The sequence below is a fragment of the Malassezia restricta genome, chromosome VII, assembly GCF_003290485.1.
Source record: "Malassezia restricta chromosome VII, complete sequence".
NCBI classification, from domain to species: Eukaryota; Fungi; Basidiomycota; class Malasseziomycetes; order Malasseziales; family Malasseziaceae; genus Malassezia; species Malassezia restricta.
The window spans coordinates 356,426-381,008 of NC_040199.1; the positions used below are offsets into that span (position 1 = coordinate 356,426).

The window sequence follows — 24,583 nt, forward strand, 5'->3', positions numbered from 1 at the left end:
CACCCCTTGTGCCTAAGACTTTTAGACCACGATAAATATGAGCACCCAATCTTCTGACACAAATCAGCTACATGCGGAGGGCTCGTCAGGTAATCTAGGTTGGCGCATTTCGAGCGCCATCCGTCGACATAGCCACACGCAAAGCACTTTTTCGCCACCGAATCCAAGCTTTCTTTCAGGATTCAGCTCAAGCGCAGGGTCATCTAGCAGGCAATCTCAAGATACTGAGCCGAGTACATCGTATCCCTCGACAGAGAATCGCTTTTTATATCCTCGTTTCATTGGGACCAAATGTATGTCATCATCACCCCAGGCGTCAGATGCTAGCAGCGCCTCTACGTCACACAAATCGCAGATGCTCAGCTCCAGTGATATGCAGAACACCACATCAAAAGAGCCTTTTCAATACAAAACGCGTAAAGTTCGTCTCTCGCCTCACATTGACTCAACACGCAAGCTTCTATTTTTTCCGACAGAATTTGAGATTGAGGAAGGAGGTCGTCCTATTCAAATTGGTCGCTTCAGCGAAAACAGCAAAAATCTTGATGACTCTAATCTAACTTCTCAAGATGAATCAAATATGACTGAAACGGTCTCAACATCAATGCAGCGAACAGCCACACATAACTCCCACAGGCAGCCCGTTGTTGTGGGACGACGTAAAATATGCATTGCATTCCAGAACAAGGTCGTGAGTCGATTACATGCTGAACTTTGGTGTGATACAAATGGTATCCTGTACCTTCGAGATACAAAGTCGAGCAGTGGTACGTTTGTGAACCGCTGTCGACTTTCTCCACCAGGCGTACAAAGTGATTCTTTCAGAATTCATGATCATGATTTGATCCAGTTTGGAGTTGACTACAGAGGTGGGTCTGTGGATGAGTACCGTGCTATTAAGCTTCGTTTTGAGACAAACTATAACGTTAACATACCAAAGCGATCTATCGAATATGGTCAGTCTGTGCTTCAAAAACTCGAGTCGGAGCACATGCAGAAAATCCAAAATGGTTCCTCAGAGTCTACCTCGCCTCAGTCAAGTACGGAAAAAGGAAAGCTGAGTGAATGCTGTATTTGCCTGTTGAAAATCCGGGTATCTCAAGCTCTTTTTATCTCACCATGCTCGCATATGTTCCATTTCAAATGTATTCGACCCATGCTCCAACTCCATCATCCAGGTTTTTCGTGTCCTTTGTGCCGCTCGTTCTTTGATCTGGAACAAGATGCTCAAGACGATACAGATGAAGAGTGTTCAAGTAAGGAAGGGGTACCTCTAACTCTCGTGAAAGAACCAGAATAAAACTTGAGTACATAATTTGTGCGCTAAATACCTTTGTTCTGTCACACATGAGCCCTATGACATGATGTCATCATCAGACAATCGCATATGGGCATGCCAACCGTGACTACATTAAAAAAATGTGCATATAACCTGTTACCTTATTGTATATGATATAACGAGGTTTTCGCTGAAATTGAATTCGTGTTTTGAGCCTGCCATCGTAAAACTCCCACGAAAACATCGTTGGTCACGATGTTGGCCTAATCATCATCTGCATGCTTACGCTTCTTCGACTTGCTCCTTTCTTTATCAGCTTTGCGCGCCTGCTTTTCGGCTTTTCGAGCTTTCTTTTCGGCCTTGGATTCATTGGCATCATGATCTTCGTGTTTACTGTGCTTTTTCTTCTTTGTCTCTTGACCGGGTAGAGGCTCTTCAGGAGCAATAAACATTTTTTCTCGCTCTTGTTCGCGCTTGACAGCATGCTCAGCTTGAGCCTGCATTTTTTTGGCCAGTTCATTCTTCTTCTTCTCTTGTGGTTTGAGGAAGTACTCACCACTTTCAAGTTGAAGATCGAGCTTACTAGGCTGCTGAGGCGGTGGAAAGGGTGTGTAAGTCTTCTTCTTAATCGTCTCCTTGGGCTTCTTTGCCTTGACATTTTGTTTCTTAAATTTAGGCAAAAATCGATCCCACGATTCGTTGGCCAGTTTTGGATCTTTGGCCAGTTCGCGCTTTATCATGAGCTCTTTGATGTGATAAATAGGGTGGATGTTTTTCATACAGTCTAGTACAATACGCCGTACTTCCTTTAGACCTTTATATGTTCCCATTGCACTAACAGTATTTCCCTGCACAAGCACATAACAACCTGTGAGTAACTCGATGGCTTTGAGTGTATTGCCATTGGGACCAATTATGCGCTGACGGCGTTTTACAAACCGCTCTTTATTCCTCACGATATTCCCAATCTTAATTACATCACAGGCCATATCATCTTGCAACACCTTAACAGCCTGTACAAAGGGCACACTTCGGCTTAGCAGCTTAATCAAGTCGCGGGCTCGCAGGATTATGTAGGGATCAAACGTCTTGCGTGTTGTACGTACTGACATCGATCCTTCCACAAGGTCGAGAGTACAAGCAACACCATGTTTTTCCAATGCAGTTGTTACATGTCCCCAGATCTCGCGAAGGTATTTTTCGCGGTACTTGGGGAAGAGGGTGGCAAAACTGCTCTCTTCCAAAAAGTGATGAGGGTTATCTTCTTGTGTAAACTTGTCAATTTTCCAATGATCAATATCATCAGTATCCCATGCTGCTGTAAGAATTTAAATACGTACGCTTATCCTTGCGAAAGCGCTTGTTTTTATTCACGAGCACATCACCCGCCTTGTCTTCTGACATGGACGATTAAGTGCAACGAGTATAAATTGATATGATTACGTGAGTGGCCTCCATTTCTACTCAAACCTCGCGTTAACTGCTGTCACGTTTGCCTATATCAACAAGGCATGTGCCATTAGGCTTAACATGCTGGAAGCATGTTCGGTTTCTTCTTGGGATGACAATGATACCATACCCTTAGGTGTCGTAACTGTACATGTCCGCCCACCGTCACCATCAACAGTAGAACTTGACACACCAGGCACACGTTGGCAATACCTTGACATGGACGTGCTGCATCAACTTGAAGCTCACGAACAAGGGTGTATTGTACCAATCTTACGGTCTTTGGTGGAGAAACGAGCTGCCAAGGTGGCTTTGGAGCAAGACGTCTTCGCTCTTTGGGTCGCAGGCATGTATCAGGGCTCACTACATGTTCGTGTTTTTGCGGTGCCAGAGAGCACGCCTCTACCGCCTCCTAGGGAGCGACAGGTTTCAGAGGCTGCCTATGAATGGACTAAAATATTGCCAAAAACATGTACAGACGCAGCTGCATGGCATGCTATGAGCCGCGACATGGATACGAATGGAAACGACTGGCCGTTTTGGCAGGAAGATGCACGATATTGGACGTTGGCTGAGCTATACAGGCAGCTCCCCAGTCCTCCTATTGTTTTATCTTACATGCATGGTAAAAGTTTGCTAGCACCTGCTGGCCTACGATGTACGCTTTATGCCTATCAAGAAAGGTCGTTGGCAAAACTTCTCCAGCGGGAATTGTGGCCAGGAACTTATACTAATCCATACCTTCTAAGCTGTGAATCACCATGTGTATTACCGCACGGTGATAACATGTATGCCTTTGATCCGGAGTGCTTTACGTTCTATCGCTGGCCCGATATACCTGTGTATCCTGACGTACGTGGTGGCATTTTGTGTGATGAAATGGGTGCTGGAAAAACGCTTGTTTGTCTCGCATTGATTCTTGCTACTCTGGAACAAATATCCAGTCCTGATCATGATTCTATCATGAGCTGTACAACCAGTGAAATGGCCATGCAGTTCCCGGATGAAAAGTACCAAGACAAAGACCCAGCTGCGGGTATAATGGGTCGCATTGTGACAGCTCCTTTTGGTGCTCCCAGCCCAGGTGAACGTCTCGGACGTCGCCCAATAACACATATACCCAAATCAGAGTCGCCCACATTCCACAGAAGTCGCCCAATGGCCGGCTCTGTGTCGCTTGCCAAGATAGCGGCACATCGACTTCGCACTACAAATGCTTGTCGTCCTGATCTGCTTGACACTTTGCCTAGCCAGATTCGAGCTATACTTGGCAAGGACTCTGCGCCGTTCGGTCTTCTATGGCCGCCTCTTCCTCATCGCGTCTCGCGCGTCAATCATAATCGCACACCCCTACGAGTTTATCTTACATGTGCTACACTTGTATTAGTACCGCCGACTCTTATTATGCAATGGCTTGATGAAATGGAGAAGCATTGTGAGCCCCAATTGCTACGTGTACTTTGTATATCAGACATCGGTTCAGAGATACCTGCTGCTTCCCAGTTGTCGCAAGATTACGATGTCGTCCTCATGACACATGCTCGATTTGGAAAGGAGGCAGGAGACGATCAAAGCATACGATCTGACCTTGATAAGTCGCCCTTAATGCAAGTATATTGGAAACGCCTCATCATTGACGAAGGAGACATGGTTGCCGGCGATTCGCTTTTAGTAAGGCTCTGCACCTATCTTCATGTGGAACGTCGCTGGATTGTGACTGGCACTCCTACGCAGGCCTTGGTTGGTGCTAGTGCTTTGCACGTAGTGGGAGATGGTTCTGGAGTTCCGACTCACACCAAGGAGATGAACTGGTCAGCATCAGATCGCAAAAATCTCGACAAACTCAAGCATTTACTTGTGCGTTTTCTTCGTTTGCAACCCATGTACGGGTCTCATCTCAATACGCATTCAGCGACCAATGCATCAAATCTGCCGTCATTCAAGGAACGTGATTGGATCACACTTATGGGTTCGGGCATCAATGATATGGGAGAATGGCCAGCTAAAAGGCGTCTTTACAATATGCTCTCGCGCCTTATGGTCAGAAATCGTGCAAAAGATGTGGAACATGAGTGTCCTCTACCGCCGCTGGAACGGCGCATAGTGTCTCTATCCATGTCGTCTCTTGAATGCATGACATACAATGTGCTGCAGTTACTCATAATGCTTAACGCAGCTCTATCACAGGAAAAGGACAAGGATTACTATTTTCATACGGGCAATAAAAAGACCTTGGCTTCTGTCATGGAAAATGTAGCAATGGCTTGCTTTCATTTCGCTGGGTTTGAATTTCTGCGACAGGTTCAACGGGCGCATGACCATATTTTGCAGCAACTCAACAAACCGCACGGTGTCGCTGAGCAGTTCAAGCAAGAGGCAGTCGAGGCGCTGTATCAGATTTCTGCGGCACTGCAAGATCAAACTTGGCGTGAGCATGTCCAGCAGGGTGATGTGTTGTATAAAGCAGAGCATCCAGAAGAACGCTTGCTCTTATCATGGAGCAGGCGCGGTTCAATTTGGCTCACGTCAGAAGAATTACTATTTTTACGCAATGAATATTACAAAAAATCGGCTCATGTACTTGACGCAAGAGGCCTATTTGAGGAGCTTTTGAGGTGTGGTGCTCAGTATAAACATCGAAAAACGGGCTGCACTGTATCTTCTGCCACGCACAGATCACCCAAAACCATAAGTACGCCCAAGCGTAATGAGCCTTTTTTAAGCGAACCTTCACGAGTGCCAGCTTTACCTGCTGCATTCGACGATGTACTCGTGCATACGTCCACGTCCACCAAACTAAATGGCATATTGCAAGAAATTTTGGAAGCTGTGCCTGGTGAAAAAGTACTCGTGTTTTCAACCCTCCATCAAGTGCTTAATGAAATCGCCAAGGCATTGGAACTATGCAGAGTGCCTTTTCTCATTTACGTATCGGGGATGCCGCAACATCTTCGAAATACGTACGTCAATGCATTTACGCACGAGTCACAGTTTAGATGCTTACTCATGTCGACAGCCATCGGAGGAAGTGGCTTAGACCTGCATTGTGCGAGTCGCATTATTTTGACTGAGCCCATCTGGCAGTGGGATCTAGAAAGTCAGGCAGTGAAACGAGCGTGGCGCATAGGCCAGACTCGACGTGTGCTTGTATCTACTTATGTTATGCGGCATACTTATGAAGAACGCGTTATTGAGCGGAAAAAAGCGCGATTTCTGAATGGCACCGATGCAGCAGAGCAACTTCAAACATTGACCGATGACCCGGGTATGCGCGAGTTTTTGGCCCGTCCCCATCTTGTACAGGCACCCTCTAAAAAGCGTGAAATAACATGGACGCGACCCTTACTCGGTGACCCAGCGAAGCTTTCCTTTGTGCACGCATCCAAACGGGCTAGACATACATGATAAACCTATGGTATAAGTTCCTCTGGAGGTGCAGACCACAAATGAGCATAGATCCAATTTAATGACGCATAACTTAGATTCAAGGCGCCACTCGCACGAGCAAAAGGTGCATCTTGTGCCCATACACCATCTTCTGCATGCATTGCGAGAGCAACAATCGACAAGTATGAATGCAAAATATCGGGCATCTCACTGGGTACTTTGGCAATCCCACCCATTGGCGAAGCAGCAGACAGTATCCAATTAACATCAGACATACCGTCAATCTTGTCGTGGCATCCAAGTATCTTGGCACTAGCGCCGCACCAAAACGAATAGCACGTGTCAGGCTCTTTTTCTGGACGGCCCTGAAACCCACTACCCTGGCATTGCCGCGAAAGGACCCATCGCTCTAAGGCAGGCTGGCATGGAATCCGGTTCAGGTTGTCTGCCAGGCAAAGCGCGGCAACCACACAATAAGTAGAGCCCGCATGAGACTCTAGGCCTGGTTCTTGGGCAAAAGCTGACTCATAATGCTGACACCGCAGCAAGTACTGGATCGCGGCTTGTTTGTCCATCATACTCCAATCATGAAGCATATATGCAATAGCGAATGCACAATAACTAAAGCGGACATCTTTCTCCGGGGAATCTTGAGCGCAGGCAAAGCTTTTCATTAGTGTGGGACACATACCTCCCATCCGGCTGCTGCAATTGCGAAATGTGAGTTCGCAAAGCTTCACGATCCAAGCGTGAAAAGTCATCGCGCAGTATAGCGAGAATAAGTAGGGCTGTGTATGTCATAGTAATATGACCCTGTCATGAGAACGCTCCCACGTACTCTGCATGCTGCTGGAGAACCGCGAAATCCTCCACCAAGCTCGGAAGCTAGCACATTAACGTGTGAACAATACATACAGATTTGCTGTCCGTAGACCCAGGAAGTGTAAGCTTCCCTGTCACTTTGACTGACGACTGTGTCAAGCTGTTGAAGTAGATCCAGTGCTCCAAGACAAAAGTAGGCAAATGTCATCCTAACATTAAACCAGATTGGATAACCTACCTTTGGTCATCGCCACGAACATAAGGAGCTGGTAGCATTGAAAGATGTAATTTCCAAAATTTGACATGTCTCGATATGGGCAGGCTACAAGCTCCTGTAGTGCGGCTGTCATCTCGGGGAGGTGTCACCATGGCCCTAGGAAGCAATGCATTCAGTTGCTCCACATGAGGAGCCATATGTCACACGTGACTGTGACAGGTCCCAAAGCTACGATGGTTCAATGACTGACATTTCATGCTACAGGTTAATCTTCGAGGAAGAAGTATTGTCCGTTCGCCTTCTGCTCCTTGTCTTTAATACTGTTGTGCTTGTTAACGCGTGGACGCAAATTAGTCGGGTCACGTCGCATGCTTACATCGAGCATAGAAAGGAACGAGTTCATACCGGTCAGCAACGACTCGGGCGACCGAGCGTGTGCCTTGATCGATGGTTGACCTTCGTACACAATCACCCGGTCAGCAAGGTACGTGGCCATAATAATATCGTGCTCAATAATCATGGCTGTCTTCTTCGAGTGCAGAATGAAACGCTTAATGACCCTGGATGCCTGGATACGCTGTTCTGAGTCCAAGTAGGCACTCGGCTCGTCAATCAAGTAAATGTCGGCAGGCTTGCCAAGGGCCAATACAAGTGCGACACGTTGAAGCTCACCACCGGAAAGTGTCTGAACATCTTGATCAATGATGTTGTCTAAGTTCATAGGCTTCACCACATCGGTCTGGAATTGTGGATGCATGAACGCGGCTTTGATCACTTTCAGAAGTAACATGCGCACAGTGCCCTGGAACTTGGGGGTAATCGTTTGTGGCTTCAACGAGACGTTAAGCTGAGGCAGCCTGTCGGCACCAGTGTCTGGCTCGAGCTTACCTGCCAACATCTTGACGAAGGTAGTCTTGCCGGTACCATTTTCACCCAAGAACACAATGATTTCCGAATTGGTAAAGCTGCCACTATCAATCGACAGCTCGAAGGAACCCAGCTTCTTAGTCATATTCGGGTATGTGAAGTTCGAAGACCTCTCTAATTCAATCTCATCGGCTGTTTCAGCGATCTTGAAAGAAATAGATTCCTGTCGGAATCGCATATTTTCAGCAGGAATATACCCGTCAAGGAAAATGTTGATACCGTCGCGTACGGGACTTGGCATCGTCACCACACCGTACACACTTGGCACACCATACAAGCAACAAATAAAGTCACTCAAGTAATCCAAAACAGACAAATCGTGCTCGACAGCAATGACATACGAGTCCGTATCAAGAAGCGTGCGAATGGTGCGAGCAGCATTCAAACGCTGTTTCACATCCAAGTAAGAAGATGGCTCATCAAACATATACATGTTTGCCTTTTGCACGCAGCTCATAGCGATAGCGAAACGCTGCAGTTCACCACCAGACAAGTTGTGCACATCGCGGTCTAAAATGTTTTGCAGATCGCATGCGGCAATCACCTCATCTTTGTTGTCACGCTGCAGCTTACCTTCAAGAAGTTGGTTGACAGTGGCGCGTGACTTGAGCGCCCGGGGAAGATTGTCCACGTACTGGGGCTTGATCAAGGCTTTAATGTTGTCCTCGAGTACCTTTGTGAAGAAGTTCTGAAGCTCGGAGCCACGGAAATACCTAAGAATTTCTTGCCAGTCCGGTGGATCATCGTAGCGACCGAGGTTGGGCTTCTGCTTACCAGCAAGAATCTTCAAAGCTGTACTTTTACCAATACCGTTGGTACCGACAAGACCCAAGACTTGACCGGCACGAGGCGTTGGAAGACGATGCAGCTTGAAGCTATTAGCACTGTATCGGTGAGTGGTTTCATTTTCCAAGTTTGTAGGCAGTTTAATGATATTAATAGCTTCGAAAGGGCACTTCTTCACACAAATACCACAGCCAATGCAAAGCGTTTCACTGATAAAGGCAATTTTGCTTGAAGGAGCCACTTCAATGCACTGACGTCCCATGCGTACTACGGGGCAGGAGCGCTTGCATTCCTGACGACACTTTGCAGGTTTACATTTGTCCGAATTGACGATGGCAATACGCTCCTCTTTGGAGGCGGGTGCTGCACTCGGCGCCATTTTGCAAAACCGACGACCAGGACGACGCTTGGCTCAACGTCTATCCTTTTTTCTTGTCTTCCAGCGATTACCAAAACGCCCTCGCGAATTGGCTAATCGTTCACGTGATATAGTGGTACCACATGGACTAATCGCAGTCTGCATCTTTGTGGAGGCTGATGGCGTCTGAAAATGGGGCGCACATTTTAGTAAGACACAGCAAGACAACAGGGACATATTATCGACGCGATGCACTCATGATTGCATTCCAATGCAATTAGTGAGCAGTGGCACACATTTGCCCCATGCGCCAAGACCCATCAAATTTAAGGCGGCTGCCCTGTCTCGCAACCGTTACCTTATAGTACTTCTGCGCTATTGACATCCCCTCCCCCTCCATCCCAAGCCCCTCGCCACCGCATATTTCTCACTTGGTTCTTTGACGCGAAGCAAAGACGATTTGAGGTATATGCTGGCACCTGCTCACCGCGGCCGCATAGTTGCGGTCGAGGTGCTCATGCTTTCCCTTACTTCTTTCGATATAAAGCGGCTGCTGATTGCTGTTAAAACAACCAGGTTTGATGACGGTCATTTTATTGCTTGGTGTATTGAGCAAAATGGAACTCACAGTTGCTGGCCAACACGAGTTCGGTTGGACCCCTCACTATTGCGTTCAGATGCTGGACATGCTGAATCAGGAATGAGGGTGATATACAGAAAGTCTTTGGACATGGGGCCAAAACACATGTGCTTGGATGAACTAGAGTTAATATGTCTTCGTGCACCACTGCCTGATCTTGAACTAGGAGAAGATCAGTGTAGCTGGTGCCTTGATGTCTTGTTAAAGTTGGAACGTTTACAATGCTTGGCATTTGGTGAGACCTTGCGCCTTGAACAGGATTTGGCGGAATTTCAATTGATTGATGACTTTAATGCGAATCGAGACGACCTTGTGTGTAATAACAAAAGGACTTCGAGGGTGATGATCAGTCAAGATGAACACATATCCAAACATACTTCTGTTTGGGTGTATTAACTTTTGTCTTGTTTTCACGTAATGGCCCAATGTAATTCTCATGTTTACAATGATCCACGGAAAGGAATCTTGTTTTTAACGCTGCATCATATAAGTGAATTTAAACGTCCAAACACCCGTGTCCAATGTTGTTGTTTCATACATATAGTTTATGGAAGAAGTATCTATTCGAGAGACTTGTAAAGTTGATTGTATCTCATCAGTGTGCCGTGCGTAAAGTTCCGGAGAAAATGACATGATGCCTTGAAGACTCAAAACCTAAACCGTACGAAGTTAAGCAGTGAAACCATTTACCGTAGCAATAAATACCCTCTGAAGCAGTGTAATGGGGAAGACCAATCCGGGCATATTAAATTAAGCAATCACACAGTCACGTTCGCGCTCATTCTCTGAATGATATCTTGTTCTAAATCGGGCCCAGCGATTTTTCTTGCGTATCTCTTTTTCTTTTCGTTCTTGCAGCAATCGATCCGACTTGTTCTCAGACGTTTTCTCTTCAATCTCTCGAGGGAACCACTCTTGAAGATATTTTGTCATCTCAACATCCAAGTTGTGTTCATCCGCATCACGTACAGCATTTGGTGCACGACAGAGAGGACAGTCATTTGTACCTTGTTTTTGTAGCTTTACGATGCACCTAATGCAGAACAAATGGCCACAGCGTAGGCGTATGGGATGCCATGCAATGGACACGCAGACAAGGCAGCTGTAGTCATCTACGCTCGGAAGAACAGGCATGAGCGCTTTGGTCAAGAGACAGGAGACAATTCTTGGCAGAGACAGTTGGAAGGAAGAGTTTACGTTCGCAGGTGCCAACGCAGCCAACGATTTTAGCACGTCACCACCTGAGGCTGATTCCCAGTTGAGTTCAGGGATAGGTGAGTCCAGTGACGCCGCGCTCAAAAGCTGTTGCGCGTTCGAAGACATCGAGATTCTGCTAATGTTTTCATTCACATGAAGAGCTGTCTTTTTACCGTGTTTTTTTAAAAGCTTGCGAATAGTTTCGATGTTAAGGCGCTCAAAGCGCTTGATAGAAACAAGCGCCACATTGAGTCTCAAGAAGTGCTCCAAGGTGGCAATACTCCGAATGTCCGACAATGGATTCGTTGGATTGAACGCTTGAATTGCCCATGAATCTAGCGTTCCTGCCAGGGTCCGGCCCGCCCGCTCGAATGTCTGATGGGGAGTGAGGAGACCTCGTTTTTCTAGTTGTTCCAAGTACTTATGAAGGCGAGCCTCACTGGCCGCAACACTAAGCTCGCCGCGATCTTTTTCGCGCGAGCTTTCAAATATGTCGAATTCGAGCCACAATGAAAAAATTTCTCGCCACACGTACATATCGGCCGGTGAATGAACAGGGCTCGAAACCTCTGAAATAGCTTGGCACAGAGCTTCCACATGGTTAGTGAGCGTACGCTGCTGCGACATGTGCAGTTGCAGCAGCGTACGAATGGAAGAAATAAGAGCATCGAAGAATCGCTCTTCAGCTTTGAGAGGAATAATAATTCGACGCTCATGGTAGCCAGGAGGAGTTGAGTCGGACCGAGCCTCCATATATTGTTTGGATGCGATGGTAGGAATTTCTTGCGCCGGTGAGCCCAAATCAAGGCGCTGCATACTGCCGCGAGCCGGCCTCATGGCTGAAAATGGCATGTGGGGCGTGTTGGACACAGAGGACGATGAGCTTTCCGAGCTATTCTGATTAGGCGTGCCTGGAGAATCAGTGTATGTGAGAGAGTTTGGGGATTCGGTGTGCACAACTATGCGCGGTTGCAGTGTGAAATTTTCATCAAACAGCTCATACTCACCCCATGCGCGGCGCCCACCTTTGCCTTGAATCCAGTGCTTTTGTGGCGTCTTGTAGTCTTCAGTGGCATTGTCTGTGGATGGAGCAATCGTGGAAGTATCTTCCGGAAGAAAATCTGGGATCCTCTTTTCCATCCAGCGCGTGGCAAACTCGTCATGAGACAGCTTTCGTCTAGTGTTTGGGATGTTGGGTTCATCCGGGTGATGTAGTATTCCAACTGGAAGAATAAGCGGTGGGAGATCAAAATGCTCATTTGCATTGAAAACGTGGCCTCCGCTGGAAGAATGCCGTCGTGAAGGCACATGCGATTTAGGAGATTGTGACAATACAGAGTTGGTCCAATTCGATGTAGCCAAGAACGTGTCTGGGGACGTCTGTGAGTGCATTAGATAAAGGGCAGCTGCATCAATGCTGCGTGCTCGGTGCTTTCTTGTCTTTGTTTTTTGCTCGTATCTCTCATCGTGTGGAAGAGAGGAAACCCACTTGGCCGCAGAGCTATGGTGTGAATTGCCATGATTTTTGGATGGTGACATGAGCTGAAGCACTTGCCCCGGTGTGGAACGTTTCCGCTCCGTGTTAGGCCTGTTGGGTGGATTGCTCCCTGATGCATACAAAAGATCATCAATGACATCAGGCGTGAGCCCATACGCACGCAGTTCGGCGGGTACATCATTCAGCAGCGCCTTGAGCTTGTTGTACTGAATCGCACTTTTTTTCCATTCAGGCAAGAAATGGGACGTTTCAAGCAGTTCGATGTAATATTTTCCAAACTTCATATTGTGTAAATCGTTGAATGACTAGAGTGCATGTGGCACACGCTAACTACCGTAACGATCGATAGGGCGTCGACACAAAGCTGTGACTTTTTTCAAAAATCAGCCCGCGCACGTTCGACCCGACGACCAAAAATTTGGATCGTGGCCATGTGCTTACTCATCCAATCCTCGAGATTCACGTCCTTGGCAAAGACCCTCTTCTGAACCAAGACCAGTGTTCTTAGCCTACAAACTACGCGGACGACTTTTGCGCCATAGAAAGCTTATCGCCCAGACTAAGTGCGATACCTTGTGTCTTGGAGCGAATGCGGACATGTCCCTGAATGGAGCCATTATCCAGGCGCTCGATACTGACATTGGCTAGTGCATCCTCACCAAATAGACTAGCAGCGGAAAGATTGGCGCTGAGGAAGCCGCAATCGCCAGCGAGACTAGCCTCAGGTGTGAGACAAGCCATATTGGTAGCCTTTAGGATGTGATTCAGGTACTCGCGCACATCGGAAATATCCGTCTTCACATTGACCTTGTTTTCCCATTCAAAGCCGGTCCACATACTGCGGAACTGCGTCTCAGAGACGTACGAAGGTGAGATATAGTCCATAATGTCGATGTGGATATCATTGAGGACGACATAAGAGCTGTCAAGCGAATGCTTGGAGCCAACGCTCGCACGCTCGTAAACAATGTTACCAAAGATGACACCCGTCTCAGTAGAAGATACCTTGATGGTGGCCTTGATGCTCTGAAAGCTGTATGGAGCGATGGTGCACGGAGACGGACGCTCCACCAGCTTAAGGTCACCAAGTGTCGCGAGTTCAATGCTCAAGTTCTGGAACGTCTCATCAGTCTGGTTGACGACAAGAACGTCAAGCATGATATCAAATTGGTGCACGTCGACATAGGCCTCGGCATACACGGGATCTGAGAGACCCGTGAGCTGAACAACACGCTGCAGTTTGCTGATAAAGTCGTCCTTGGACACGGCACTCATGCCTGTCGCACGGTTGAGCTCTGCTTCATAGTCCACCTCGTCCTCGAACGAGCCCGTGCCGCCAAGCTGACGGAAAGAAAGCTGCTCATGAGGCTGCTGAATAGGGGCATGCTGCTTAATCTCTGTGATCTTAGATGCCCGCTGGTGTTCATGCTGCAGCATCATGGCGTAGGCTTCTCGTGATTCATCTAGGAACACCCGGGCGAATTCGTGTGCGTCCTGTTCACTCCATGTCGCACGACCCAGAATTTGGAGACATGTCATGATGCGCTCCTTCGAATCCTCGTCGATTTGTGTAGCGACATATTTAGACTGTCCCACGCGTAGAATCGATGTCATAATGAGCATGGCTTCGGCGCGAAGCATATTCTTGGCACCTTCATCAGAAGACAATGACATGAAACGGAGCACCAGTTTGACAAGCGTGACAGCTAGCACAGAGGCCGTGTAAAAGTCACCGAATAGAATGAGACTTCGCAGCGGTGGCTTCGATCGGGACGCTTGGGGCTTGTCGCTCGTGGTGTCCGCAGTAAAAGCCGACTCTGTGGCATATGTGCCGTCTGCACGAACACGCGTGGCGGTCGAATGCTTCATTGTTGGGGCAGAGTCGTCGGACTGCGAGGATTCTGGCTGTTCCATGTACTGTTCTTCCGATGCGAGGATGGGAATTTCACCAATCACTTTGCGGATTTGCTGCATGGCATCGTTCACATTTGCGATGGTCGTAGCGTAGTCACCAACGATCCACATCGCGCCACGGTACACCTTGCCGTTCCTGAAGTCAGGGAATGACTGGATCAGCTTGACGAGAATATCGTTGCGCATGTCTGGGAATCGTTCAACGACTTCTCGAACAAACGCAATCACATCCACAGCGCTTGTGCTCACCGAATCGCTTAGGAAATTCATGAGCTCGAGCATCACATCACCAGCCACTTCAGAGAAGCGCACCGCACACGAATGTAAAGACTTGATAAGCAAATGGCGATACGACAAGTTAGACGATTCCTGCGTCTGTGACATTTTCGTGAGCTCCTTGCGCAGCACAAGCACCACCTCTTCGACCGTGCGCACGGAGATCATGTCGAGCGCCATGTCTAGCACCTTTTTGCGTACATCCATGTCAGAACTGGAGAGAACGCGAAGCAAATCAATGACGAGGGGGTCTAGGACATGTTCGTGGCGCAGACGCAGTGCATTCAGGCGGTCAAGTACGATGAGCTTGACATTGTTGTCGCTCTCTTGCACCGTCAGCTCAATCAAAGCACTCGCGATGGCTTTGACAGCAAGGACATTATCAGCTAGACCAGCCAGGGTGACGGCTGCCTCGTACTTCACAGCATGACTCGACGTTGTCAGTAATTCCGACAGGATCTGGATGTAATCCGACATGTGCTCACTATCGCGCTTGGCATCCATACGTATGAGCTCGATGACAGCCATTTGCATGAGCTCATCCATGACCGGCACTTGAGTTATGTTATTCATCACGTATTCAACGGCACGGGGCATGTCGGTGTGTACGAGCATCATCAAGGCATTGCGCTTGCATGTAGCATCAGATTCTGCGACCAGGAAGGACTCGATGAGCTCAGGCGCATCGCTAATAAGGTATTCGTGAGCGTGGTAAATGCACCATATGGCCATCACAGCATTCTTACGTACGTAGCTGTGCCGGTGGTCAAGACATTGGCGCACGGATGGCACAAGCGGCTCCAGGATTTCTGGCTCCTTGATCTTCTGGAGAAAGCGGAGTGTAGATCCGCGGATGTATTCGTTTGGGTGCTGCAGATCGTTGCGGATGGCATTGCAAACAAGAATCATCTCTTGTTTTAGTTTGCCTTCTGCATCAAACTTGGGGCACACTTCCCAGTAAAACTGTAGCATCTTTTTTATGTTCTTGTCTTTGCTAGGAAGAACGTATTGAATGATCGGCATGAGCAGCGACGCGTGCGGTTCGCCATTCAGCGTGGAAACGATAATGGCACGGAGCGTCTCGAGCTTGACTTCGTCATTCTGACTCTGTAAGTTCGAGCGCAGTTCCTGCGTCGACATATCAAGCCGGTATCCCGCATTGGGGGCAACTAATGTGTACGAAATGGGATCGGAGGGCATGGTTGCGACACGCCTCACAGTCACCCAAACAGCAGCAAGTCGGGTGGGGAGACAGCTCGACGAGCAGTGCTGACCTGAACCTTGGGTGCCGCCCGTTTGTGCTGGCATTGCCTAGTAGGCTCTGACAAAATGCCACGTGCCAAGGTTCATTCAACACCTCCATTCCTCGTGGCTGACATATTGAGGATGGCACGCCGCGTAGCGGCGCATCTGGCTCGACGGCTGCCCGTGCAGTTGCGCACGTTTAGCTTGAGCCGTTGTAAATCCAATGTAGTGGAAAAGCTTGCATCGTCCATGATGGCGGAACGAGAAAAGCTCCTGGAGAATATGCACGCCACCAGCGTCCCAGCCCAGCGTATCAAAGATCTGGAGGCCGTGCACAAAGCTTGGACAGCATGGAGTGAACGAATGCGGAGCTTGCAAGAAACACAAAAGCTATTTGAGACAGAGAAAGATAAGGATTTGCTCGAGATGGCTGAATCAGAACTTGCCAGCGTACGAGAAGAAGCAGAGGCTCGATACGAGGCCCTCAAACGGCAGATTCTGACCAACACACGCAGCATCAAGAGCAAAGGTGCTATTATGGAGCTAAAGCAAGGTGTCGGTGGGCAGGAATCCTGCCTTTTTCTTGGCGAGATGCTGCGCATGTACATGAAATTCTGCGAGACACGTTCTCAGCGAGCCTTGGAAGAGAACGATCCAGGCATGTTGGGAGCAGGATGGAGCACCGAGCTGTTGGCAGCTACGCCTGCTGATGTATCCACAACCAGTGGCTCGGGTGATGCATTCAAAGAGGCGATCTTGCAGGTACATGGTCCCAACGCATTTGAAGCGCTGCGCTTTGAAGCTGGTGTGCATCGTGTGCAGCGCATTCCTGCTACTCAAAATCTCGGAAAACTGCAGACCAGTACTATGGCCATCATCGTGTTGCCGATGCAGGAAGAAAATGATGCTAAAGATATCATCGATCCAAAAGACGTGCGGATAGAGACTATGCGCGCCCGTGGCTCTGGTGGTCAGCACGTCAACCGAACCGAATCTGCAGTACGACTTACGCATGAACCCTCGGGTATCACCGTGTCGATGCAGGATTCGCGCAGTCAGCATCAAAACCGCACGAAAGCATGGGAGGTGCTTCGTGCACGCCTGCTAGACCAGCACTTGCAGAAGGAGGCCAGCGAAAATCGCGCCATGCGTCGGTCGCAGGTGGCCAGTGCGGATCGCAGCGAGCGTGTCCGGACGTACAACTTTCCTCAGGACCGCGTGACAGACCACCGCATTGGTGTCTCGCTTTCGGACATTCACGGGTTCATGGACGGTGATGATAGTAGTGGCACAGGTCTCGCGTACCTTATTGAGGAGCTTATGGCCAAGGAAGACGACCTGCATCTGCACGCACTGCTCCAGGCACAAGAGACCATATAGCTGTATTCATACCCTCGCTATACAACTGGCCGCGCACGCATAGCCAGCCACGCAATGGCTCCACAGGATATTGTGAACGCCATGAAGTGCAGCCATGCATAGCGCGCAAGTTCGCGTTCTTGACCTGGCGTGCGTGAGGAGCGGAAGATGGCACGTAAATTGGGCAGTGCCATCAGGGGACAAGGGCCGAGCTTTGCACGACCGTCGTTTTTCTCCACTTGGGCATGAGAGCAGATCGGGGCACCGGCGCCACGACCGAAGAAGCACAGGTGTGGCAGGCCGTGCGCGCGCAGCTACGAAGCCTGGATAGTGCGAGATCTTCTTCATTAGCAGCATATGAGAAGCTCTTAAAGGCTCATGCCGACGCCAAGAATATAGATGCGTTGTATGATGCCACCGAACATGCGGTCCATGAGGAGCAAAAGTAGGTGGATACGAGCTAACCGTGCAGGTACATTGTGGGTGCACTGGAGCAGCTCGACGTGCTACTGGCACTTCGCAAAGCGTCGACGGGGGATGTGCGTCGCCGGAAGCGCAAGGCGGATGATGAGCTGGACATGGACACCAAGCCCAAGTCTGACGTGAAGAAAAGCCGTTCGCCCGCGAAGCAAGAAAGCAGTCATGTGGCGCGTATAAAGTCGCAACTGCCGCTGTTGCGTGGGCGCAAAGTGGCATTCTGTCAGGCATTACGTGGAGATGACACGCATGAAGAGGAATGGATCATGGCCACGGTGATCAGCACGATTCAAGGCGATAAAATGCGCTATATCGTTCAGGATGCTGAGGATGATACAGCACATGGCCCGTACGTATCCGCACTGCTTATGCGCTAGCACATGGAACACCAGCATTGACTCGATTGTCCCTCTTCCTGTGGACCTCGATTCCCTACCGCCCGCACCTTATGCGGTCGGCACACGCGTCTTGGCGCTATACCCAGATACCAGTTGTTTTTATTGGGCTACCATCCAGGGCGGGGGACCAGCTATGAATGGATCTGTACCAAGATCCAAGGTATGTATGCTGTACTTATATGCAGCTCGTAAAGCGCGAGTCAGAGCTGCTCACGACGCCGTACCGCCTCATGTTTTACGACGACGGCGCGGACGTCAAGCAGGTGCCGGCGTATTTGGTAGTGGAGCATCCGTAGTCTGACTAAAATGTCCACGTGGGGACGACACAAGGGCGGCGATGGTCGACCGCCTTGCAGGTATCCTCGATCCTTGATGGCAAGTTCCTTGGTGCATACGGTTCATCGCTCATTGATACGCTGTACGCACCTACCTTGACACGCCACGACAGGACATTCATCATACACATGCCATCATCACCACTGCCAACGTCCGAACCCAGGAACCTGACCTGGCAACAAGAGCTACTGACACAGTCGTGGAAGGCGGACCGCAAGAAGGCGAAACCCAAGCCTAAGAAGAAGGACACACCACCGGCCAAGAAAGTCGAACCGGTATCTACGGGCCTCACCTGGCAACAGGAGCTGTTTCAGCAGGGTAAGCGTCCAGGCGCCACCTTTGATCATGCAGAGACGGCTAGGGACGTCGAGACCTTTGGCGCCGCGATCTCCCAGCCCAAGCAGCCGCCGGCCCAGCCGCCCAAGCCCCAGAAGAATAAGAATGCGCCCAAGAAAAGCAAGTCTACCAAGCCGCCTGAGACGCCTTCCAAGACATCTTCCGGTACGCCACTGGCGTATGCGGCGCCTGGCTTCCATAATTCGCCCTCCGCTGCGAGTCTTCCCGCGCCGCGCTTTTTGAGTCGCGCCAAAGAGGCGCCTCGCGCCCCTGCCGAAGGTGCGCCAGCGTCAGCTGCGACGCGTCCAGCGCAGCCAGAGACGGTGGATCATTTGCTGACGCAGATCCTCCATGCCACGTCGATACAGTCGGGGCCCACAGCTGCCAAGTCTTGAGTTGTAGAATATAGGACTCCACTACGGTTCACGTCCCACCACAGCGGGCGCGTGTCACGACGAGCTCGCTGCAGAACCTGGATGACGGCGGCTCTGCCGCGTTGGTCGGTGCAGAGCCGCGACGCCTCGCGTGGCATGTCTCGGGCAGGGAGACGTGCCATCCGCTGCAGCCTCTGAGTCCCCGAGTGTGTATATACCCGGACACCACGCCACACGACTCGCCTACGAGGTCCATATACGATCGCGCCCTTCATGCGACGTCTTTCATGCAGCGATATCATCCAGGGATCTACGTTCCTGCACGCCTGCTGGCCCTTTCTGTGATGGAGGACGAGCAAACACGCTTGGCGCAAAGCCAGGCAGGTGACGATCTCGTGGGCCAGACGATCGCGATGGTCTCGTGTGGCGCAGCTACGCTCGTGCTGGGCGTTGGTGGGCCGATGCGGACGGATGTGTACGTGACGGTATTGGAGCCAGGCGCATCGTGGTCGGCGTCAGCTCAGACCTCGGCTGCCCTCTCCACGAAAGCGCCGATCGTGCAATTGGTGGCGTATCGCGACGAAGCACCCCGCGTTTTGATCCGCACCATAACGTCACTACTTTACGGCACCATCGTGCATGGCGATGGCTTCCGTATCCGCTTGCATGCGCAGGTGCATACCGGCACGCACCTGCCTGCGAGACAGGTGGATGCACGGCCTGTGCCTGGAGCGATGCACCGTGCGTATGCTGTGGACACACACGGCACTGTGCGTGAATGGGATGCAGCTACTCGGCGCCTAACAGAGCTGGCATCGATCGAACCTGTGCCCGAGGACCGGTGGTGGATGCTTGCGCCACGCGAGCCGCATACCCTGTTCGCCGCGTCGTGTTACGACGTCTATACGCTCGATGTTCGCGACCCGTCGCCGCATGCTCTCTGGAGCATGCCATACTCGACAGATACCTTGAGCCGCACGCATATGACGAGTATGTTGGCGTCTCATCTCGATGCGCACTTGTTGGCGATCGCCACGACAGATTACGTTCAGTACTACGACGTGCGGTACGCTCATGTGCCATGGCACACGTGGCGTCATCACCGCGGCTTTGATCGGACGCTCGCACTGCAGGCAGCTCAGCTGGACGAGACCGAGTACCTGTTTCTCTCGTCTCAGTCGAATCGACTGCATACGGCTTACGCTGCGCATCCTGATCCTACACGGATGCTGTCGTTTGATGCTCCGACCATAGTCGCGCATGCAGCGCCCCCCGGCCCGTCACCGTCGCCGCCATGCTGGGCCGCTTCGAACTCACTGGTATGGCAGGTCGAGCAAACGACGCAGGGCGCATTGTGGATGCAGGCACATGGTCCTCAAGCGACAAGCCGCGTCGGTCTAGCGGCCTCCTTGCACAAGCCCCCCTTAGCTCGTCCCGACGATGGTCCTTTTGGCGGCACAGAAGTCACGCATATGGATTTTCGCGCGGTGTATCAAATGGGACTCTTGGGATGGCTGGGCCTGACCGACCCTCTGGGCACTGAGGCCCAAACGCCCGCCAGACTCGAGGCACTCGAGCATGTCCCCGCGCCTCTGGTCGAGCGGCCCCACACACGTATGGAGCGCGTCTTTTACGCACAGGCAAAGCATGCGCCAGGAGCTTCGTACCTCCATGCCGAGTATGCCGTGCACGCCCGATGGACTCGGCCAAGCACCGAGCCTTCGTCAGGCACGGGGCCAGGCAACGAATGCGTACGTGACGCCGAAGAACAAGAGGCCTTGGATATGAGCCTGTCCGAGAGCATCACGAACCCTCTACCACCCAGGACAGACGAGATACCCCGCAACGAAAACTGGCGCTGGGATCAGCGCAGTACGCCTTCCTGCCCTCCCGTGGCCGCACCTGTGGCACTCTCGGACGCGGCGCGCCTGCTGCTGAGCGAATGGCCCGTGGGTGCATCCACCGAGACGTATGTATACCAGTCGCCGTACCGCGGTCTTGACTTTGACGCACCGCCAGAGCGTCACGATGGGCCGTCCGCATCGCAGCCGTTGCCTACCGTGCGCCCCGTCATCGGTAAGAGCGCCACGGCACAAACGCAGCAAGCACGCGGACGATACGCCGCACAGCGTTCGTCCGCGCCGCCGCGCAAGAAGCGGCTGGGCGGTTTCTAAGGTTTGGAGGCCATGTTCTTGGTAATACCGTCCACATAGGCACGTAGCATGTCATTCTCGCTCTCTGCCTGAGTGCACTCACGCCGCACCGTTGCCAGGCGTTCCTGCAAGGCCGCCATGCCACTCTGCAGCGTCATAAACTCACGTACAAGACGCTCCTTCTCAGCTACGGTGCCCGTGGTCACCTCGGCCGTAGAAGTCCACGCGGCCTGATCACCCAACTCGCCCGTGGTGGCAGACATGGTCACTAGGCAAGAAGCGATTTAGTCAGACCCCGCCTGTGAGATGCTTTGACCTGCGCCACCGACGAGCATGTCGTCGACGCATGGCTCGCTGGATGCCATGCAGGACATTACGCGCCTCAACACACGAACCGTGCGCATTCTCGGCCAGAATCCTAGCGCATTTACCCTGAACGGCACAAATACCTATCTCATTACACCGCCATCGTACTGGAACTTGGACGAGCGCCAATCGCTCCTACCGGCCATCCTGGTGGACACCGGCGACGCCAGAGACGACTACGCACCTATACTAGAATGCGTCCTGCGTGGACACCTGCACGTATCGGAGGATAAGCAGCCGGTCTCCCTTGCTATCACTGATATTGTGCTTACGCATTGGCACCACGATCATGTGGGTGGCGTCCCCTATGTGCTGCGCATGCTGCAAAGGCTGCGACGCGAAGTGCCGCAGTTACCTGTTCCACGCGTGCACAAAATCCCAGAACCGAAGACGGATCCGAGCTTGTTTGAACGCGTACAGTCCGTGTCCGACGACGCCTATGTGCATGCGCCTGGGGCCACGGGGCTTGCTCGACTCATGTGGCCACTGCGTGATCAAGATCAGATACAGGTGCGTGATCCAGACAATGCGCACCTCACCTCAACACTGCGTGTGCTTTACACACCAGGGCATGCTGCCGACCACGCTATGCTGCTGCTCGAAGAGGACCATATCCTACTGACAGCCGACAATGTACTGGGCAAAGGATCTACCGTCTTTGAAGACCTCGTGCTGTATATGTATAGCCTGCAGCGAGGTCTCTCTCTCCTTCAAACATGCAAGTCTACGCCACTGGGCGTGAGTGGCACACCCACGACGGGTATGGCAGGCGAGAATGTTCTCTTCCCCGGACACGGTCCCGTTATTCCCAAGGGCAAAGAAACGCTGCGCCGATACATGCGGCATCGCATCGAGCGAGAAGAACAACTCCTCGCGCTTTTCATGTGTCACCCAAGTGACAAACAGGGCCTCATGCAAGCGACGGCCTACCCCCAGGCGTACTTGGAGAAAACGCGTGGACGCGTCCGGCCGGGTCAGCACCTGTGGACCCTGCGTCAGTTTGTCCACACCCTGTACGAGAATTACTCTCTCACCGCCTATCCGGCGGTAGCGCGCGGTCTTCTTCTGCACCTCCAAAAGCTTGCTACGCCCACATCGGACTATGCAAACCCCCCCTTCCCTCTGACGGAGCCTCTTCTCTCCTCCTCCTTCGCCTCGCATCCGCCCGTGGTACAGTGCATACGAATACCCTCGTATCAGTATTCAGGCATACGCCACTATCCAGACCTCGCACGCAACGAAAAAGAATGGGGCGAGCTGCTGGATGTGCCGTGGCAACTCGTCTCCCTTATGTAGCAGTACGTGCATCGTTCGAGCCAGCGCATGCGCACAGGCCGCTTGCATGGCATCACGTGAATGGCCACCTCATTCCACCTGGGCCAGAGTTTTTATAAATTCGGGACCGATACCCCGCAGCTCCTTTCCACCTACCCCTATACAAACAAGATGAGCATCCAAAAGATTGAGGCTCGCATGATCATCGACTCGCGCGGCAACCCTACCGTCGAGGTCGACCTGCACACGGAGAAGGGTCTTTTCCGTGCTGCCGTGCCATCGGGTGCGTCCACGGGTGTGCACGAGGCCGTCGAGCTGCGTGACAAGGACTCGAGCAAGTGGGTCGGCAAGGGTGTCGACCAGGCTATTGCCAACGTGAACAACGTGATCGCCCCTGAGCTGATCAAGTCTGGCATTCCTGTCACGTCTCAGAAAGAGATTGACAACTTCCTGATCAAGCTGGACGGCACCCCCAATAAGGGTAAGCTCGGTGCCAATGCCATCCTGGGTGTTTCGATCGCTGCTGCCAAGGCTGGCGCTGGCGAGAAGAACGTGCCACTCTACAAGTACCTTTCAGAGCTGGCCAACACGGGTGCCCCCTACATCCTGCCCGCCCCTGCTATGAACGTGATCAACGGTGGCTCGCACGCCGGCAACGCCCTGGCCTTCCAGGAGTTCATGATTGTGCCCACGGGTGCCAAGTCTTTCACTGAGTCGATTCAGATCGGCACGGAGGTGTACCACACGCTCAAGAAGGTCATTAAGAGCAAGTACGGCATTGACGCTACCAACGTCGGTGACGAGGGTGGCTTTGCTCCTAACCTCCAGTCGGCTGACGAGGCGCTTGACCTGCTGGTCGATGCTATCAAGATGGCTGGCTACGAGGGCCGCGTGAACATCTCGCTTGACGTCGCCAGCTCGGAATTCTACAAGGAGGGCAAGTACGACCTAGACTTCAAGAACCCCAACTCGGACCCAAGCAAGTGGATCACGGGTGCTCAGCTCGCCGACATCTACAAGGGCTACCTCCAAAAGTACCCTATCACGTCGATTGAGGACCCCTTCGACCAAGACGACTGGGAAGCCTGGTCGGTACTGCGTGAGACCGGCGTTACAATCATCGGTGATGACCTGACGGTCACGAACCCCCTCCGTATCAAGACGGCCATCGAGAAGAAGGCGTGCAACGGTCTTCTGCTCAAGATCAACCAGATCGGCACGATCACCGAGTCGATCCAGGCTGCTCAACTCGCTCAGTCCGACAACTGGGCTATCATGGTGTCGCACCGCTCCGGTGAGACGGAGGACACGACGATTGCTGACCTTGCCGTCGCCCTCAACGCGGGTATCATCAAGTCGGGTGCCCCTGCTCGTACGGAGCGTGTGTGCAAGTACAACGCCCTTCTCCGCATCGAGCACATCGAGAAGGACGCTACCTACGCAGGCATTGATGGCTTCGTGCGTAACCACGAGGCTCCTAAGGTGATCCGTAAGTAAACGAGATAGGCTCCAGT

At 51.5% G+C, this 24,583-nt stretch overlaps 14 protein-coding genes across 14 annotated transcripts; 9 read left to right on the forward strand and 5 right to left on the reverse strand.

The window, feature by feature from the left end:
* Positions 1-37: 37 nt before the first annotated feature.
* On the forward strand, positions 38-1,300 carry MRET_3999 (FHA domain protein; the record flags this gene model as incomplete). Its single annotated transcript, XM_027630626.1, has 1 exon — positions 38-1,300. One exon carries the CDS (start codon positions 38-40, stop codon positions 1,298-1,300), a length of 1,263 nt encoding a protein of 420 aa, XP_027486219.1.
* A 242-nt stretch (positions 1,301-1,542) lies between these two features.
* Positions 1,543-2,683, reverse strand: MRET_4000 (ribosomal RNA assembly protein; the record flags this gene model as incomplete). The annotated part of the gene is made up of 2 exons (XM_027630627.1): positions 1,543-2,594; positions 2,620-2,683. 2 exons carry the CDS (start codon positions 2,681-2,683, stop codon positions 1,543-1,545), a joined length of 1,116 nt encoding a protein of 371 aa, XP_027486320.1.
* A 126-nt stretch (positions 2,684-2,809) lies between these two features.
* Positions 2,810-6,133, forward strand: MRET_4001 (SNF2 family helicase; the record flags this gene model as incomplete). Its single annotated transcript, XM_027630628.1, has 1 exon — positions 2,810-6,133. One exon carries the CDS (start codon positions 2,810-2,812, stop codon positions 6,131-6,133), a length of 3,324 nt encoding a protein of 1,107 aa, XP_027486318.1.
* A 5-nt stretch (positions 6,134-6,138) lies between these two features.
* MRET_4002 (geranylgeranyl transferase type-1 subunit beta) lies at positions 6,139-7,306 on the reverse strand (the record flags this gene model as incomplete). The annotated part of the gene is made up of 5 exons (XM_027630629.1): positions 6,139-6,781; positions 6,807-6,928; positions 6,954-7,000; positions 7,031-7,146; positions 7,176-7,306. The coding sequence occupies 5 exons, from the start codon at positions 7,304-7,306 to the stop codon at positions 6,139-6,141; spliced, it is 1,059 nt and encodes a 352-aa protein (XP_027486329.1).
* Positions 7,307-7,419: 113 nt separating this feature from the next.
* MRET_4003 (ATP-binding cassette, subfamily E, member 1) lies at positions 7,420-9,246 on the reverse strand (the record flags this gene model as incomplete). Its single annotated transcript, XM_027630630.1, has 1 exon — positions 7,420-9,246. One exon carries the CDS (start codon positions 9,244-9,246, stop codon positions 7,420-7,422), a length of 1,827 nt encoding a protein of 608 aa, XP_027486419.1.
* A 448-nt stretch (positions 9,247-9,694) lies between these two features.
* MRET_4004 (uncharacterized protein) lies at positions 9,695-10,261 on the forward strand (the record flags this gene model as incomplete). The annotated part of the gene is made up of 1 exon (XM_027630631.1): positions 9,695-10,261. The coding sequence occupies one exon, from the start codon at positions 9,695-9,697 to the stop codon at positions 10,259-10,261; it is 567 nt and encodes a 188-aa protein (XP_027486324.1).
* A 354-nt stretch (positions 10,262-10,615) lies between these two features.
* On the reverse strand, positions 10,616-12,844 carry MRET_4005 (RING-14 protein; the record flags this gene model as incomplete). The annotated part of the gene is made up of 1 exon (XM_027630632.1): positions 10,616-12,844. One exon carries the CDS (start codon positions 12,842-12,844, stop codon positions 10,616-10,618), a length of 2,229 nt encoding a protein of 742 aa, XP_027486323.1.
* A 232-nt stretch (positions 12,845-13,076) lies between these two features.
* Positions 13,077-15,950, reverse strand: MRET_4006 (coatomer subunit beta; the record flags this gene model as incomplete). Its single annotated transcript, XM_027630633.1, has 1 exon — positions 13,077-15,950. One exon carries the CDS (start codon positions 15,948-15,950, stop codon positions 13,077-13,079), a length of 2,874 nt encoding a protein of 957 aa, XP_027486317.1.
* A 186-nt stretch (positions 15,951-16,136) lies between these two features.
* On the forward strand, positions 16,137-17,375 carry MRET_4007 (peptide chain release factor 1; the record flags this gene model as incomplete). The annotated part of the gene is made up of 1 exon (XM_027630634.1): positions 16,137-17,375. One exon carries the CDS (start codon positions 16,137-16,139, stop codon positions 17,373-17,375), a length of 1,239 nt encoding a protein of 412 aa, XP_027486325.1.
* Positions 17,376-17,599: 224 nt separating this feature from the next.
* Positions 17,600-18,530, forward strand: MRET_4008 (SAGA-associated factor 29; the record flags this gene model as incomplete). Its single annotated transcript, XM_027630635.1, has 3 exons — positions 17,600-17,799; positions 17,827-18,180; positions 18,209-18,530. 3 exons carry the CDS (start codon positions 17,600-17,602, stop codon positions 18,528-18,530), a joined length of 876 nt encoding a protein of 291 aa, XP_027486386.1.
* Positions 18,531-18,693: 163 nt separating this feature from the next.
* MRET_4009 (uncharacterized protein) lies at positions 18,694-19,296 on the forward strand (the record flags this gene model as incomplete). Its single annotated transcript, XM_027630636.1, has 1 exon — positions 18,694-19,296. The coding sequence occupies one exon, from the start codon at positions 18,694-18,696 to the stop codon at positions 19,294-19,296; it is 603 nt and encodes a 200-aa protein (XP_027486385.1).
* A 266-nt stretch (positions 19,297-19,562) lies between these two features.
* On the forward strand, positions 19,563-21,449 carry MRET_4010 (uncharacterized protein; the record flags this gene model as incomplete). The annotated part of the gene is made up of 1 exon (XM_027630637.1): positions 19,563-21,449. The coding sequence occupies one exon, from the start codon at positions 19,563-19,565 to the stop codon at positions 21,447-21,449; it is 1,887 nt and encodes a 628-aa protein (XP_027486340.1).
* A 312-nt stretch (positions 21,450-21,761) lies between these two features.
* Positions 21,762-23,090, forward strand: MRET_4011 (metallo-beta-lactamase domain protein; the record flags this gene model as incomplete). The annotated part of the gene is made up of 1 exon (XM_027630638.1): positions 21,762-23,090. The coding sequence occupies one exon, from the start codon at positions 21,762-21,764 to the stop codon at positions 23,088-23,090; it is 1,329 nt and encodes a 442-aa protein (XP_027486333.1).
* Positions 23,091-23,240: 150 nt separating this feature from the next.
* MRET_4012 (enolase) lies at positions 23,241-24,566 on the forward strand (the record flags this gene model as incomplete). The annotated part of the gene is made up of 1 exon (XM_027630639.1): positions 23,241-24,566. The coding sequence occupies one exon, from the start codon at positions 23,241-23,243 to the stop codon at positions 24,564-24,566; it is 1,326 nt and encodes a 441-aa protein (XP_027486301.1).
* Between the last annotated feature and the right edge of the window lie 17 nt (positions 24,567-24,583).